General features: G+C 38.8%; 1 protein-coding gene across 1 annotated transcript in view; it reads right to left on the minus strand.

The window, feature by feature from the left end:
- RFC1 (replication factor C subunit 1) overlaps positions 1 to 18,553 on the minus strand; it is a 34,370-nt gene extending 15,817 nt beyond the window's left edge. Inside the window, exons 1-5 of the mRNA XM_063401792.1 lie at positions 18,402 to 18,553; positions 13,271 to 13,399; positions 12,222 to 12,297; positions 1,610 to 1,839; positions 814 to 888 (exon numbers count right to left, since the gene is read on the minus strand). Of these exons, the coding sequence (XP_063257862.1) occupies positions 814 to 888; positions 1,610 to 1,839; positions 12,222 to 12,297; positions 13,271 to 13,399; positions 18,402 to 18,404 (513 nt within the window). The 5' untranslated portion in view covers positions 18,405 to 18,553. The remainder of the gene's footprint in view (positions 1 to 813; positions 889 to 1,609; positions 1,840 to 12,221; positions 12,298 to 13,270; positions 13,400 to 18,401) is intronic.
- Between the last annotated feature and the right edge of the window lie 261 nt (positions 18,554 to 18,814).

Raw genomic sequence — 18,814 nt, forward strand, 5'->3', positions numbered from 1 at the left:
TCTGCTAGAAGAACCAGTAACAACAAATAGTGCACGACATCTGTGAAAGTTATTTATCAGTTGTGAAAAACCCCACCAAAGTCAGTTTGGTTTCATTTTTATTTCACTAAACAACATAAACTTGGCATCTCCAGTGATAACTGATCCTTCTTATCTTATTTTTCCTGACAGGTTGTTAAACTTTCTTGTAGACTAAAGTTTGATTCATTCACTCTCATCCTTACCTTCAGACATGCAGATTTATCTGTACAATCCACTTATTTCAAACAATACTTAATATTACAAATATGTGGGAATTCAAATTTTCCCAAAAGCAAGTCAGTCTGTGTAAGGGTACCTTCCCCTCATATTAGTACTAATTCAAATAGGAAAGTTTAAGGGTCATTCACATTTTTGTCAACTATAAGAGAATTCAGAAGACAAGTAAAACAGATCGTGGATGGCAACAACTTTTAATTTTTCACTCCAGAAAATGAAAAAATACGTAACACCATCAAAACACTACCAAAACATGAGGAAGCAAAAAGTGAATTCTGTGTGAAAGGCAGGATTATTAGAAGCATATCAGCTATGCAGACAGAGGATGTCTGGACAGAGAGAAAATAGACTAAGTGATACATTCTATTTACATAACTGAAATAATGCCTATAAAAAGAACTGTGTGACCAGGCTTGCACATATTGATGAATTTTATTACACTTAACTAAGTGTAATAAAACAGCATACCTGGAAAGTCCATCTTAATTTCTTAAGGAAAAACAATTTAAGTTAAACTGCTCTTGATACAGAGCATTAAATTTGTAGAGCTTTTACCTCTGAATCTTCTTCAAGCTGCAGTTGCCTAGCAATGGCCTCATCATCTAGAGTGCTGTCTCTGCTCTGTGAAGGCTATATCAAAGAAAAAAAGACCAACCATTCAGTTGCCCCATTACTGTGTCAATTATAACAATTTAATATATATAGTTTTCTTCTGTATGCTTCTAGAAAAGGACTGTGAATGATGAGGTATACAACATTAATTTCTAGCCCTCTAATCTGAACACTATTAAACAAGGCTATTTTCAAGGGATTTTATTATTCAAAACAAGACCATGTTGTAATATAAATATCTCAACTCTTCAAACAGTGCTGAACATCTCTGAAGCTATCACAGTTAGCCCACTTGAAAACTACACCAATAACTACACTGGGAATTTTTAAGTTCCTCCACAGTTTACTCTGTGCTTTGTTATTCCATGAATATGTGCCCCATAAAGCTTGGGAAAACAACCTTCTCCCTCTCCTGCCTGCCCTCCACCCTCAGATATAAGCCATCCCTTCCACTCACTAACCTCAGAAAATTTCATGGATTTCAAGTAAAGCCCCATGAGAAGCAAATGCTACCTTCAACTTTGTGCTATCTTACCAAGCACAGAAATGCTACTGCAAACTCGTATTTGCAGACCTGATCTGCGCACAGGGATCATCAGAGCTCAGCCTCTACCTGAGTGGTCATTACAAAGTAGCACGAGGCAGCAGCAGCAGCCAAGTGCTTCCTTTCAGTCAAACTGTTCATTTTGAGCTGCCAGCAGACTCACAAGCAGCCTAAAGGAACACCATCAGTACTCACCTCCTTCCTTTTACTTGCTACCAGTTTCTTTTCTGAGCGTTGGACACTCCTTGTCCCAAAGAAATCAAGCGCAGAGGTGGGAGTCTGTTTCACTGGAGAGAGGGGCTTGCTTTTAGCTTGTGGTTTTACTTCTTTTTTCACGGTATTTGTTCCTGGACAACCAATCGCTGATGTCCCGTTCTCCTTTGGTTTTAGGGAAATTCTTTTATTGGCAAAATCATCATCTTCATCTGAACACAAAGAGAATTCCATTACTTCTGGTATACGGAACTCAAGTTCTGATAACAGAACTGCCAAGAGAACTATTTTGGCACGTTACATCAACTCAGATCCTAAAATAATGCTACAGGCATTCAGAAGTTTTTGGAAAAAAAGGCTGAGTTGCCCAACACGCAGTATTTAACAAGTTTAATAGCATAACTCGAGTCTGAACTCAAACTTGTTACTTGTGCTCATACATTGCCTCTCAATTAGACAAGTTCACGAGGAATGCCTTCTCTTCTTAAATGGGGAAAACAATGAACAGAAGATCTAGATCAATGAAATTTGAACTCTTTCCTTAATTAATGAACATCCAATTGAACAGCACAACTCTTCCCTTACATTTTATGTGAAGTACAAAGGCACGTTTATTACTTTGTAGTATTCATCAACAAAGCAGCTAATATAGGCTTTGTAGACATGTATTCTTAAGAATTTCTCCAATCTTACATTACAAACCAAGGAAAAATATAATAACATTTTCTTTACCAAAGAAAAACCCCAAAGGGATTCTTGGGTACGCTTCCTTGTTATTTTTAAAGTATTGTTCATAGTTTATGAATGTTTTAGCAAAAACATTTCAAAGCCATTTTCTCACTTTTTCTCTTTTAGAGATTCTATGAGCTCTCTACACCTCTGCACTTAAACACACTCTCCTTCCTGTACAGCCAAAGCCAACTTAAAGAACTACAACAGTTTCACAGAACACAGAAATCAGATAAGGTCAGCAAGACAAAATGGATTTTTCAGTTTGAAAGGAGGAGGAAAGGTGGTATGCACAGTCTTACAAAGAACTAGCCCACAGACCACCAAACCAAATTTTAACATCCCCTTTTCAGACTCTTCTCTAATAACCAGGACATGATCTGCCCAGAACTGAAAGAGAGTTTGATGGTCATTTATTCATTCTGAACCCAAACTCTTCACCCAGCAACAAAAAATGAATACCAAGGACTTCAAAGAGTTTTGTCATGTTGTGAAGCCTTACTGACAGTTATACAAATGAAACCCTCTAACTGAGGCATACAAAATCCCACATATATCACTGCCACGTGATTGGATTAATACTACAGCACAGAAGACAAATATCACTGGACAAACTTCTGACCAGTGGTAAAAGCAACATCTTTGTAAGTTCTTCTACAAACTCAAAGTGAGCAAATAAACTAACAGAAAATCCCCCAAATTAACATTAGACACACTAAAAATGTGGCAGAAAGACTTGAGAGGAACAGAAACAGAGATAGTTTCATTTGCATGCCTCTAACTGAAGTCTAGTTTTACTTTTCTCAAAATAGAGATGTTTTAGACACTCACCTCAACATATCATAAGCAGATTGCTCTAAACATCTGGTTTTTAACAGAACTTAAACTGACAGCATTACCACAACATGTTCATTTTCCAGCAACCCCTAATTTAAGTCCCCATTTTTCTTTTCATACTAAAATTTGTCTTCTTAGCACTTCCTTAAGTTTAGATGTTCTATGTCTGTCATCTCTTATTTTTGTTGTATTCTAGACAAAGATGGTGGGAAACTATTTTTTGTTTCACCTGCTCTCAACAGATGGCAGTGTTTTCGAGTGTTTTAGGCATCAGCCAGAACTTGCTGCTACTGAACACTAGGCAGAACAAAATGAGAACCAAGCAGGATTCTGCCTATTGCTAGGAGAGAAACTTCAGAGAGGGGGAAAAAGCAACACAAAGATGCATCTGTAAAGGGGTAAATTGGTTCAGCAGTTAAATCAAGAATGCCTAAAGATAAAATTTTATCCAAGACAAAGTGGCATTTCAGCCAACTCAATTCACAAAGCAATATACGGAAGGGAAAATTCAATCTCAGGCCCTCAGCTGACAGCAGCAAGTTTTACACAAAGCTAAAAGCTTTACTATTCTCAATGCAATTTATCTTCCCAATGCAGCTCTTAATGTCCTACTGCCATTTAGCTCAATTTAACAAACTATGACATATCAGGGAGATTTGGACACTAGATGCTGTAGACTCCTATTTTATGATAGTCTCAAGTCTGAATAGGAGATTGCTTATCTCAAACAGTTTCAAGAATATTTTTCATTCTTTTCAGTTTAACAAAATTTTTCAGTTTAACAAAAAAAAAATTGCAGGAGTAAAATATACTGTTACTGTAAATCAGCAGTCCATGTAGATGTTATTACATTTATTTGTCTTAAGATTACATAAATTCTATTCTGCCCCCCTGCTCCCAGCTTTTCTTAAACTAAGGACTGCTCAATGCTAAAAAAGATTTTTCTTTTATCATTATTGTTATCAAAAGACCTATGTGCAATATTGATTTTTTTCATTATTCACTAACAACCATAAATAGCAACAAAACCCAACAGGACATTGCTTTCTCTTAAGTAGAAAGAAGTCAATACAATTAGATTTTAATTTAAAAATACATGGACTCAAGTTGTTTATGAAGCCAGTACTACATATGATCAATAGTTAGAACTTGGCTTTAATTATATTGCTTCAAGAAATGACAGGATTAGAAGCACTTATTGACTGCAAGCAGTGCCTGAAGACAGAGAAGAGACTTACTTATGAACAGTCACTGATAAATGTAAAGGAAAGGGAGAATGAGAACATGGTAGCTGTTCATTAGGAAACAAACCCACCCTGATTATATTAAGTTGGTTTCAAAAGAGGCTTTAGGGGCCCAACACTTCGGCTACAGTTTCATCCCCGGTTCAGGAAATTCATAAACATATCACAAATCCACCAGACCTCCAGGCACGCCCCTTATTTCAAGTACTGATAAACACCAACTTTTTCAGCAAAACCTTAACACTTTTCCTCGAAACAAACTGCTCTCAACACATCTACTGCCACAGAAGTGAACAGCAAAGTTAATGAGCTGCACACCTCCACTCTCCTTACAAGCATGAAGACAACTTTATTTACAACTGTGAAAATGCCAAGAGTCACACTATTCCTGCTGCAGAAATCAGGTCAATGTTTCTCAACACCTGACCTGTAAGAGGAAAAAGATGTGTTCTTATTCATACAAGCAAGCCAATAATTGTGGAAAATACAAGTGAAAGTTTGGGTTTTAACTTGTAAAAATTGTAGATTAATTGCATTCTTATACCAATTGCTGGGCAAACATTGAGACAGCCTTACATGGGGGCATGATGATCACCCAGAAATAGGAATCAATTTCATCATCAACTAGATGACTTTTCTGTTGTAAAAACCCTTTCTGTAGCAGAACATGACTATTCCACAAACAGTATTTCCTGTTTACACTGATCCATTTGTGTGTGCTACACAATGAAAAAATATCCTGAACATAAACTTCTTTAGTTTTTCCAGGATCAGCTCAGAACTACAAACAGAAGTGAAGACCATATATTCTAGTTGAGGCTTCTGGAAATCAAATACATGTGACAAAGGGAAAGCTAATTCTGTGATCAATGGAACACACAGGCAGTGACAATCAGGAGATTGCTTTTAATTATTTTGTATGCAAACACTACACAAGAAGCAGGCATCTATTATGCCAGGCAATGTAGAAGGACAAACTTCCCTAGCAACAAACAGCTGTCATCCTGGGGGTTTTAAGAGCTATTCCATGACGTTAGAGCACAGCTGGCTGGCTTCCATTTTATAGACCGTTCCAGCAGTACCACAATTATGTTAATAAACCAATGCCAGCAGGTCACTTGTAACTGTTTGTTATTCCTCTTCCTCCTTCCTATAACAATATCTGTGGTTGTTCCCTAACTGACCCTGATGAAAACTATCTAGGCTGTTTTAAACGTAAATTCAGATCCTTTTAAAAGGCTTGGGTACAGGAATTACCTCAGCCAATCTAAAAAAGGAACAATCTACTGCAGGCAGAGACAATGGAAACAAGCAGCACAGGACAGACCCTCAGAGGGCCTTCAGAACAATGTATTTTATTAACTTATTATTTCTGTACTGTTGAGTTGCTCATCACTAGAGAATATAATTCCCTGGTTCCTATTCTATTTAGGATACAAAATATTTGAGGCAGGAACAGCCTCTTACTATGATGTCATTAAACCAACTCCAAATACAGGCAGGGCATCTACAGATTATAAATAACTTATACTTATTATGATGATGTATATTGAGTAGCATTTGTAGACTTCTACATAATTTCTTTATGGAGCTCAAGGACTATATCCTAAAATCATGAAATCTACATTACTTGTAAAAAACGGTAATATCCTGGACATTCTTCAGTTTCAGTAACACCTCTTCTGCACAAGTACTTAAAACAGTTCCTGTCCTACACACCCTGCCACTCCAGCAACAGGCATTGCTGTCTAAGCTAAACTGAGAATGCAGAAAGTAAGGTTTGTCTACAGTCCCAGTATGGACTTTATTTACTTTACATATGCATGGGTCAGTACTCAACACTCCCAGCACTTGGCAGGACTGAGTTTTGTTCTCATCTTTTCCCTTAAGTAACTCTTTAAAAAGATTACCTTTAAGGTAACCACTTCTCAAAAAAGCCAGCAAGTCTATTGCAACTCAAGCCCTGTAACGCCTTCCAAACAACAGATGTTCTGTGATATAGCAAAGTGTATTTTTTCTTTCCCCCATTTAAAAAAGCTAGTAGTTGCAACCTACATTAAAAAATTCCGATATTATGTCATTTTAGATTTTTCATGCCATTTCTCAAAAAGCTAATGATTTTAGATGTACTACAAACATGTACTTTAAACCACAATTGTTAGCACTTGGCCTACATTGACATGTCAAGGTTCTGTGCTGTTATAAAAATATAAAGCTACCTGAATCATTTCACCTCTACACCCATGAAACAAATTTGCCTTTAGATTTTCCAGTTATAAAAGGTAAGTAACCTCAGAAAGTTGCCTATGCTTTATTTTTCACTTTGAGATAAAAAGGTTTAGGGATACAAGACTGAAATGCAGTTAACTACCATGAGTTAGACACTTGAGTGTCAAACTACACAGCCTTTGATATCCTTACATACCAAATAAAATTGTTAGTCAAGTCTGTATGCTTAGTTTTGGGACCATTAAAATGTGTAAGAAGGGTGAATATATTCAAACCAAAGTAAATTATCTAAATCTGCAAACCTATCAATTATAGCAACTCCTTCCAAATGAAATGCTTGCACTTACTATTGAAACAGTTCTGTGTATTACCTCAGCAAGCAATTAGAAGGGATCAGTCCATTAACTCATTCCAGGTTATTGTTATTGAAACTTTTATTCACTTGAGCAGGATACTTTTCTACAATAGTAGTTCACAGAGGCATAGTGGGATCTGAATCCCACCATGCCATGAAATTTCATGTTGAATTGCATGGCTGAATTGCCTGAAGTTACCTGTGTGACAGGACTATTCAGTAATGCCACATGCTTACAAAACAGGAAAAAAAGTAACTTCAAGCAATCCAGGCAAGTATAAATGTGCTAATTTTTTTCAGCTGCAGCTCAGGCAGCTCAACTTACTGAGCCTCTCAGGACACAGTGCTCTGTTTTCAAACAAAATCAATCAGTGTAGGAAAAAAAATCCAAACATAAATCCTCTTTTTATATTTTGAACTAAGCCAGCAGATTAAGCATGTCAAAACCAGTTACTCTGGCAGCTCAATAAGGAGATCTGAAAGGGAGAAAAAAGGTCTCCAGCATAGAGAATAGGAACAGGCAGAGGAAAGCAGCAACATCTTGAGCTAACACAACTACAGCTTGAAGAGATGCTACAGAGACTAAACTAAAATTAATTTTATTTCATGTCCTGCCATGTTTGAAATACAGGCTGACAAGTAATTCTAATGTCTTCTCATAAGTTAAGTCTTTTTAGTCAGAATTACATTTATTCCTCAATATTGCTGTTATCCTAGTCTCTGTAGAAAGAAAAAAATATTACTTCTATAATAATAAGATTGTATTTTACATCATCCACACTTCTGGTTTACACTTATTCCCCTTTTCAGGGAGTTAACTACTCTCATATATTCACTATGTTCACACAACACTCCTCTCAAATCTTAAGAGTTTGAGTACAAGAGCACATTTACCATTACATGACCCTTACGTTGTACTGCTGGTATTCCCAAATTTAACCATATCAATTTTAAACTGGCTCACTCCTCAACAGCTTTTATATTCTCCTCTACAATACCCATCCCTGCCTCTTTGGAGGATTTCTGCCAGAACCCACTCTCACTTCTCAAATGCATTTCAAAACTCCCTTAAAGTTCAACTACACCTTCTCAACTGACCTTTCATGAAACACTTTAGAGGAAAGTTGGTACAAAGAGTATTATTTATCTCCTCCTCATGTTTTCACTTAAGTATAGCATTTTCCATAAGTAAGTAGAACACAAGTATTGCCCACGAAATGCCAGTGACAATATTTTATTTCCCCATGAGTTATTTCAGTGAAAGACACGCTTATCCTACACTGATAACCTGCTGCTCATTTGAACCTGTGCTTGGATGTGGGGACTATTTGTTTGCCCATCAGTATTAGCATTTAATTAATTTTTGTCTGAGGTTGTTTGGGTTTGTTTCATTGTTTGTTTGTTTACCCATCCCAAATATTCTCTCCATTAAGAGTCTATATTCAGCAAGGACCTTCACAAGCTGTTCTTTTTGTCCCGTCTTCTAAGCTGTAAAGGACCAATTTTCCAGTAACCTGCAGACCTCCTCAGCTCCTACCATGACAGTTTTTCTACCTTTATAAATAATTCAGCCTTACCACTACAATAAGGCTTTTCTATTTTTAAAAATATTCAAGCAATCAAGGCAATTGCTACATGTATGTGATTACCTCTACACAATGAATATGGAAGGTTAAGTATTCACTTTAAGCGAGGTCAAAATTCTTGCTAAACAGCCACCTGTGATGAAACCAGACGAGGTTCAACAAATCACACTCACAGGTCATCTACAAAGCTCAAGGTTCCATACTTCATTAAACAGTGCAAGTATAATTTTAACAAGCACAACGAACATCTGGATTTTCCCCAATCCCCTAAGACTGTACTACCAACAAAAAAGGCTCTTTTTTTTCCCATTTGTTACTGTGCAGAATAAATTAGTTTTACCCTTGGCCATCATTAAACTAAATATTTATTTCTATTAAATATATCAATAAAAACAGAGCAACTATTCTTGCTTTGTTCTTTTGCCTTTTAAAAAATTAACTTGTTCACAAAGCAATGCAACAATCCAGATCAGTCTACTCTTATACAAACCAAAAGCTTAATTTCTCCAAAACACTTTTGGAGAAAGCTGTATCCCCACATATATGTATATATAGATCAGCTGAAAAGAAATTCAAGCAACAAGAAGAAGGATTCAAATTCAATTGAATAACAGGTTGAGGCAACTGACTACCAAACTTCTGCTGCCTTCCTGATGCCAAAAGGCTCTTTTCAAACAGTGCCATGGACAGAGAACTTGAGAAAGAGATTCTGACTTCTGAGTGAGTCCAAGCAGCACATTCTTGATTTAAGTTTTCAGTTCCATAACAGTAAAAAAAAAGAAAAGGACAACCATCTACAAATTTTCTTAGGTCCTTTTCTATCTGTATGTCTACATTCCTATTCTTGTAAAACATACTTATCTCAAGCCAACTGCTGTGTCCATACCACTTAAATACACTCAGCTTGACAGTTCCATCAAGCTGAAGAAACCATTTAAAGAAATTGAATGTAAACAAAATTCAAACATTATGTTTCAGGGTTATAAAGGCATTGTTTTCAAATACACTGTTAAATCAAACCTGTGTGTACTTAACACTCTTTTGATAAGAGTAACCTTGAGCCCATGGCTTTCAGGGATTTCACTAATAACCTTGAGTAGTGTTCCCATGGTATCCCTATGCAGAAAAACCTGATCACACCACTTGGAATTGCATAATAAAAATCTAAATATATGCTGTTTATTCCCCAGGGATTTGATCATTTACCTATTTTGGGATAAATGCTTTTAAAGATCCTTTTAATTAGGAAAGAATTGTGGGAAAAACTGTCAAAGGAAACAAAGCAAAGTAAAAGGATAAATAAAAGAAATAAAATGTTATTTTGGAAAATTGAGCTCATTTAAATACCTGACATGATACAGCATTATGTCACATCAACTACCTAGGACAAGCAAAATAAGCACAATGTATCTTAGAGATGGAAAAGACCCCGAGAAGGAAGAAAGGTATAGAAAAAACAGGTTAGCCACATTTCTAATGCAATACTGCAGCTAACAATCCCTTTTTGTTCTTAAAATGTTCAGCATTATTATAGGGAGGCAATGTTAATGTTCAGCAATAAACTTACAAAAAATACTACCATAACTAGTGTTTCCTCTTTCAAAACAAATGTAATAAAACTCAAAGAGGGATTACAGAAGCCGTACTGAAATTCCATTACTTAAAAACCATGATTTACCAAAACAAATTTGGATCCAAGTGTCTTTATTCAATCACAGTTTCTTCAGAAAGTACTGTGGCTAGTAAAGAACTCTGCTCCAGAGACAAATACAGAAGTTACAGCTCCAGCCCGACTCAGACTGGGTGCAGAAGTACAGACAACCACTGCAACAACTGACAAATGTTTGTGTTGACAAGTAAAGACAAAACCCAAGAGCTTTTTAGTCACCAACATATCATGCAGAAATTAGACATGGAAGGTTAGACACTAGGTAAAATAAAAATCCCTGCTTTCAAACCTGCAGCCAACAGTCATTTCAAAGTATGCTAGTGAACAGCTAAACTGTATTAAAGGTACTTCCTTAACTTCCTCCCCTAAATCTATGGGATTCTCTTAAGCAAGGAAGCACTGCCTCATTAAACTATATCCCTGTTTAAAGCAACCTAAGCCACTACTCAACATCACCTCAGTTTTCACCTTGCTCCTGACTTTGCAGCACCTGAGGCTAAACTTCTGAAGCTTTTTTGGTTAGCTTGTTTAAGGAGAACATAATTTGTCTTCCTCAATATTAGGTTTTATGGTCACATTTGAGTCTATCAGTCTAACAATCCATCCCACCGCAACACAACCGACCCCACTTCCGGTGAACATAAAATGATAAATTTCTTCCATTACCTGTCTCTGAAATATAAACAACAGGATGCTGCTTTACAACTTTACCAAGTTTTGAAGTAGCTTTTTTCTCAGGTGGCTTCTTGGATTTTTTCACTGACTGCAGCTCCTCTTCTGAATCTGTGTTTTGACCACAACATAAATGTAGATCTCTTGCACACACACACAGGCTTTAAGTAACAGATCACATAACAGTTAATGTGTGTTCACATATATGCAGCTGAGTGAGAAAAGACTCCATATTTCTACCATGCGGTAGGAAGGTCAGAGCATAGCTTCCCTTTTCAGCCACAATATAAATGACCAAAAAAAATTTTGTCAGAACTCAGAACTCTGGTCAGAACTCTTGACAGTGTTTTTTGTTTACATAACAATAAATACTTTGTCATTTATTTCAGCAACTGCTGTATCTGTATACCAACCTTTCTAAAAACAAATGCAACCTTCAAAAATACCACAGCAATTTACTTCAAAAAACCAAACACCCCCAACAAAACAAAAACTAAAAAGAAAAATTTAAAGAAACACCCACAAAAAAAAAAAACCCAACACCAAACTCACTAACAATATAATCTTATGCTGGTCTGTTCCAATAGGTGGAAACCTATTCCAAAAACTAACAATAGACAAAAAAAACCCCACCATATCACAGAGGTGGTACTCTGATTTTTCAGGAGAACACTGGTGAATTGCCACTCACATCACCAACCATTCTCCAAATCCCAAAAGCTGTCAAGATCACAGATTTACACTCCTGTGGATTATGGATCCCAGTATCCACGTGAATAAAAAGGAGAAACTGAAGAAGCAGAGACAGCCAACAAGTGTTAGGGCTAACTTTCAGAGTGTACCTCTTTTCATGAAAAACACAAATATATTGTAATGATATCTAAAAAAAGGGTGGCTATAGTCAATTGACTTGAGCACTGGCACCTTGCACAAAAAAACCAAACAAAACCACCATCAACAACACCACCAAAAGACTTACCAAAAAACCAAACAAAAAACCACACAGTTTTCCATCTTAAAGAGCTTAGAGCACTATTTCTCCTTTTCTCTCCTAATACTAAAAGGTTAGAACTTGCCAAATCTCCAAACAATATCAGTACTTTAAAGGTAGCAGAAACATTCATTTTGTACTCCTACTATTCCTCACTGCTGAACAGGAACTGTTTATAAAACTCAACTCACAAAAACTTTCAGATGTACAATTTGCCTAATCAACACTGCATGCTGATGCAAAAAATACAAAGGAATATTCAGAAACAACAGTGAACACTACCTGAATCATAGATTATTCTTCTCTTCTTTTTTGTCCGCTTTTGTTTGGAGTCATCATCACTGGGTGAATTATTCACCTAAGTGTAACAGTCCATTAAACAACCATTAAACAGATCATCTCAGCTTTTAGTCAGTCATACATTCAAATTCATGAGTTTCAAACAAATTCTAACAGAATTTATTTTCCAATATTTATTTTCCATATTTATTTTCCAATATTACATTTACAAATGGTCTTGTGCTAACCTCTGCATGGGAAGGGGAAAGATGCAGCACAGAGAAAATAAGGAAGAATTTCACCTTGAAATTGCATAGTCAGAATATTTATTTAAGTAGCATCTTACTCCTAAACTAATGTTTCACATTAAACATTTCATCATATTAGAAATTCTTCCACTCTTTAGGCAATTTTAAAACTAGCTTTAGCCACTGCTTTCTTTTTTATGCAGCTCAGATGATTAACACGTAAAGTAGTCTGAAACCAAAACCCAATCTAGTTTTAATGTCTCATTTTAAAGAATTTGGTCTCTGCAGCGGGTTTAGAGAAGTAATCCCAACAAACACAATGTTCATGTTTCCTGCACAGGTGTTAAAAAACTGGTCAGCAGGCACTACACCACAGACTTTTACCTCATTTGTAAGCGTGACACATTTATATGTCTATATCTACTGGGCACAAACCTTGGGTTTATTAGACTAAAAATTACAGTAGCAAACTTACTTAGAGAACTGTGGCCAATAGTCCGAATAACTTCAAATATATATTAGACTGTTCTTACACTAGCAATTAACTGTAACAACTTCTACCTACCTTTGTCCTACAAACCAAATTTTTAAAATTAGCAATTTTCTTCACCCCCTACAAAGTTTTACTGCTAGAAGTTAATTTTAAGGGACAGTTTCCTCCCATGCCTATGAAAACAACTGACATATAATCTGTTATTTTAGTATATGAGAAGAACCTTGACTTTAAAAAATGCTAGATGCACAAACAATCCAGCATCAGAGAAAAGAAACCAAGCACTTCATAAATATGAAAGCAAAACTAACCTTAGTCTCCTTTTCCCTTTTCTTCCCATTTGAGGGTCCTTCACCATTTTTAATTTTTTCACTCTTTTTCACAGTTTCACATTCTTGTCGCTTCCCAGGAGGTACAACACCAAAGAACTTCCGGATATCCTAGAAAAAGAGAAAAGAGATCTATAAAATTTTAAATACATACAGCTCTTCACACTACAAAAGAGCAAGGCACTGAAGTTACCTTCTCAGCAGCTCCATCACATTTATTGATTTTGAAATTCTGTTTACAGTTCAAAAAACTAAGCCCAGATAGTTAAAAGCAGCTACTCAGACACCCACACCACCCAACTCTAGTCTTTGAATCATGAAAAAAATTTATTTCTTCCTTACTTGGGCTTCTTCACCAATACCTAGTGCAAGACAAATTTCCAGCAGCAATGAAATACAATGACTTAAGACAGATGTATAATTAATTTTTTTCAGATTAATTACCACAAACGTAAACCAAAGTATTTCTATAGTTAAAATCATTAACACAGCTAGGAAGTAGTGTCCCATGTAAAAGGAAAGAAAAGGACCAGGAGCTTGAAACAGTGCAGTAATGGCACATACTACATTCTCCACCTTCTCATAAATTTTTAAGACAATACTTACACATCACTAAAAAACTAACCAGCAAGAAACTTATAAAATTTAAATAAAGAAAAATAACACAAATATCTGTTTTGTTACATTATATTAGTACCTAACCACAATACAGCCATAACAAGCTTTCTAAGCAGGTAAAATCAGCAGCTGGAGCTTAAATTTTAGAGAATCACATTTTGTGCATACAAAATGACAACCCTTTTAAAAACCTAGCAATCCATTTTTACTCAAAGAAATTGAGACAGGTACCTGGTTGGCATCACTAGCTCCAGGGTTTGCAGCCATTTTAGAGAAAGAAAGTACCTCCTATGGCCTAAATCCCAGATAGCAGGTGAAGGATGGGGCTCAGGACTCCACTGGACACAGCTGAGAGCTACTCCCCACCATGGAATCAGCTGGCACTTCTTTATTATTACAGGAAACCACAAGTGAAGCAATGCATTCTTACCAATCAAGTCTGATTGATAATAAGGAGTCTTTGAGACTCTTTTTCTAACAGTCAACTCCTGTCAGTTTGGATTTAGGGCTTAAAATCAATGGAACATGTAATTTGAAAGCATAAACAAAAGATGGGACGTGTACAGATTCATGTACACTTAAAACAATTTTCTAGAATTGGAAATGTTGTTTCCTGTAAAAATTTAGGTTCTTTCTGTTTTAATTGCATATATTAATATGGATTCAGCAAATGGTAGATTGAAAAATCATTCTTCCTCAACGTAACTTCACACTTTTCCATCCATGGAATTCAGGCCTTGAAGCACAGATTTCCATCCCTCTACTATTTTACATATATTCCTACAATATAAATGCAGTACCATATAAACTCTTGCAATTTTGACTGATAATACCTATAGCTAATAGATGTGAAGAGAGCATCTATTTAAAAATTCTCCAAATAGATATTTGGACTTAATTACTCAATTATACTCATTCATACTTTTTAGGCTTAAGGTAACATAGGCAAGAGAAAAACAAGTCTCATTAGATCTTTTATGTAGTGAAATTTAAATACTTAATACAACACTGCAAAATTAAGTGATTTTAAAGTTCTCTTTTTTAACAGTTGTTACTTTAAAGTTTAAAATGCTTGAGAATTTAACTGTTGATCAACAGTAAGGCTCTATTCATTCTACTGTTTTCACTAAAAACTGGTGACTAAGTGAGGTGCTCTGCAAATCTACCTTGCTCTGCCAACCTCTGTGCTATCTGGAAATTCTTACCTGAGGGAACATGAATAAATGCCAAAATTACAGTCATCAAACTTGTACACCTTAAAAGGGGTAGTAGGGAATATGTATTAGATTGGTTAGCCCAGCTTAAAACCACATGTCTGCTTTAATTTATTTCTAAAGCTTTTCAGCAATAGGCTTCTCCAAAGGCTTTTTAGCAAGATTTATTAATCACTATTTTTCCTCTAACTTGATCTTGAGTTTGGATTCTGGTTCTGGAATCAGTTTTTAAAGTGTACATAATTCTGGCAAAAGCTTTGCAAAACCTTTTGGTGTTTTGAGTATAGGCAATAATATTAGAATTCTGTAAGATTTATACAAGGTTTATGAAATGCAAACTTAAAATACACAGCCCTAAGCTATAAAGGAAGATTGACATTTATGCACAGCCTTCTTCAATATTCTGCTATAAATTCACCAATCTTCTTCAGCTATCCTGCTCCTCAGAGGAAAAAGTAACCTTGCTGACACAACACAGTGAATAGAGAATTCCTTGGGAGAAAAGTATGCCTCAGTAAAATTACCTTTCAGTGAAGCTTTTATCCAGGAATCATGAAAGAGATTTTTCATACTTTTTATAAAGACATGCCAGATAAATTTTAATTCATTGCATAACTAATTGCAGAAATCAAGCCACATAATTATCTATCATACAAGCTTAGATCCCAGACAGGACCACTTTCCTCCATCCTGGGCTTATTTAACACACTCTGATTGATCTTCCTATTGGTATATTATGTCATCCATACATATATAGGACCACCAGGTGGAAAATCTGTATGTTCAGCTTTTATCTATGCTCGTTGGAGGCTGGAACTGTCAAGTTTCCTTCCAGGACATGCCCCCAGAAACCACAGCAATGTGCCCTGTGTATCCTGAAGATACTCACCAGCATGGCTGCTTCCTTGTCCATGCAGCTAAAATTAAAATAATTTGGTGAGGCTCCCCAGGACTGCTTCAGCAGCAGCACCAGCAGGGAGGAACTTTGAGCAGTTCCACCTAGGCAGGAGTTGTAACCAAGAATGTCTGATCACTCTCAGTTAGGGAGGAAGTGATGCATGGCATCTGAAAGGCCTAAAAAGCTGGCTCCTGCTCAGCTTAGAGTTGTATGGCTGTGCCATCCAGTCCTTGCCTGCTCTGGCTGCTGCTTCAAATCCTCCATCTAACACTGTAGCAGAACACCACAGTTACTACTAGTACCAACCAGGGTGCAAGTTTTCTCTTAAAACATTTCTATCTGTCTGTTTTACTGGGGAGAGTAACACAAACAGAAACTGAAACCCGTTTATTAGGTAGTACAAAGAGTGGTAACTCAGAGTGTTTTTATAAGACTAGTGTTCAGAAGAATATTTTCCAAAGTAACATCATACAATCCAATCTGCACCTCAAAACACAAGACAGAAAACTGAACTTCACCAACCTAGCTCAATGACTGCTGCAGAAATTAATGCCCCTTACTTCAGGTACTGTGTGTCTCAATGAGGGCCTTACATCAAAACAATCCTTTCTTTCCAGTCTGCCTATTTCAGTGCAGGTTTTGCTCACACACCAGCTCTGACACTTGGCACTTCCAGAACACTTGCACTAACTAAAATCAGATTTATTCTATCACTTCAGTGAAACCAGTAATACCTGCTTGGATAACTACACTTAATGAATAGTTAGTGGCAGTGGGAACTGCAGCAGTTTTTCAAGCACTGTCACAGTTCAAACTGCATCACAGCTGATGCTCCAGCCATGAGTGCCCCCCTCAGCAAGAGGAAACTCAAGAAACGCCTGTTCCTGGGCATCCATTCCCTCAGGTGTATCACTGCTGCCTGCAAACTGGGTCATGGCCACTAATCTGGGTGAAAAAATAAATCCCTTCTAATACAAATCAGTCTGTTGTGTAACTCAGCACATATCAGTTCTGCATAGCTGAGAACATGCTGCAGAATCAAGCTAACAGGGGCTGCTTACACTTGGCACTACACAGCAAAAGTCTGCAAGGGTGTGACAGTGACCTGCAATACGCTCATGTTGTCACTGCACAAGCAGAACAGGCTGCACCATTACCAACATCGAGTACTTTCACCTCTATTTCCACAGCTGCAGCAGAGATGGTCGAGCAGCCACTTCAGCACTGAAAAGGGCATGGGATGAGGTAATTTTTATGCTCCCCAAAATGATGGTTGTCTTCATTCCTTCTAGGCTAGGGCCAGACACTGTGAGATATGTGACATTCAGAAGATCACACAGATGGAGAATGCCTTTGTCCTGGGAAGGTGGGAAAGGAGGAAGCAAGCCTTCCAAGAAGATCAGTTTTCTAAAAAGGTGATAGCAGGGACACGGGAGAGGCAGATTTGTCCTCCTATATAAATTTGAAATCATCAGCGAGCCCAAAACAAACCATGCAAATACCCCAGTTTAATAGTGCCAGGAGTCAGTGCTGGCAGACCTCTGTCAGTACAGCAGAAGGCTCAGACTGTATCACCCACCACTGCAGAGCACCAGGTGTACAAGCTTAAACTCTTTGGAGAGTCCAAAACTAGAATTGCACCTCAACTTGCAAAATGCCATCTGTAGTAAAGCCAGTAAAAGACGTGCACAGAGACTCTATCTGAAGAAAAGCAAACTTATCTGAGCCAGAAACGAAAAGGGGAGACCATCTTATGGTGACTGCATAGGTCAGCAGCACTTTGGAAAGCACAGGAACACGTGTATGTTTATATTTAAAATCTCTTTACATCCTACGGAGGGTTGCACCCTTATCTATAAGCAACTGTCTACTTCCAGACTTTCAAGCTCTTTTCTTCCCCCATCGAATTGTTTTTCTGCAAATACTGCGCACCCTCCAGCTCGGCACCAGGAACGCCTCGCGTGTGCTCCTGCTGGAATTACGAGACAAGGTAACACTCCGGCGCACCGCGCTCACAGAGGGTTTGCCCATCCGCATTCCTTCCCCGGACGAGCCCACGGTCCGCGCCCTCCTCCCCACCCGCTTTCGCGGGGGAAAGGAAACTGGAGAGGCTCAGCCGCCTCCCCCTCAGGGCAAGGGCACTGCCCCGGCCCCGAGTTCGTGGGAAGGCTCGGCCCCGCGGGCGGGAGCGCGGCGGGGCGGCCTCTCCGCCGCAGCCGCTCGGGCACCGCGCGGGGCTGCGCGCCCGGGGCCGCCCGCGGGGCTCGCTCAGCCCGCGCCGGGCCCCGGCGCCCCGGGCACGGGCCTGGCAGCGCCCCGCGGCCGGCGGGACCCTGCGCGCCGCCCCCGCCCCGCACACCCGGCCCGGCGGGGAGCCCCTCACCATGGCGGCGGCGCGCTGCCTGTGCCTAGCGGGACGCTCCCGGCTCCATGCTCCCGCCTTCGCGCCAACTCCCGCGGCCCGGCGCGCAGCGCTGCCGTCACGACCGCGACGGGCGGGGCTGCGGGGCGGCCGGGGCGTGCCCCGGGTCGGGGCCGTGGCTCCCGGGGAGCCCGGGTGCCTCCAGCGCGCTCACGGTGCTGTGGGCGCCGTGCCCGTCCTGTGGGGCCGCAGCGGCCCCGCCGTGCGCGGGCGTTTAACCGCTCCCGCCGCCTCGGGCCCCGGCGGGACCGGGAGCGCTGCAGCAGCGCTCGGAGCGAGCCGCGTGTGCCCGGGCACCGCCGGCACAGCGGGCAGCCGGCTGGCTGAACTGCGGGCTGAAAACAGACAAGAAAGCAGTGCCAGGCCTCCATGGC

This window comes from Prinia subflava, chromosome 7 (assembly GCF_021018805.1).
Source record: "Prinia subflava isolate CZ2003 ecotype Zambia chromosome 7, Cam_Psub_1.2, whole genome shotgun sequence".
Taxonomy (NCBI): Eukaryota; Metazoa; Chordata; class Aves; order Passeriformes; family Cisticolidae; genus Prinia; species Prinia subflava.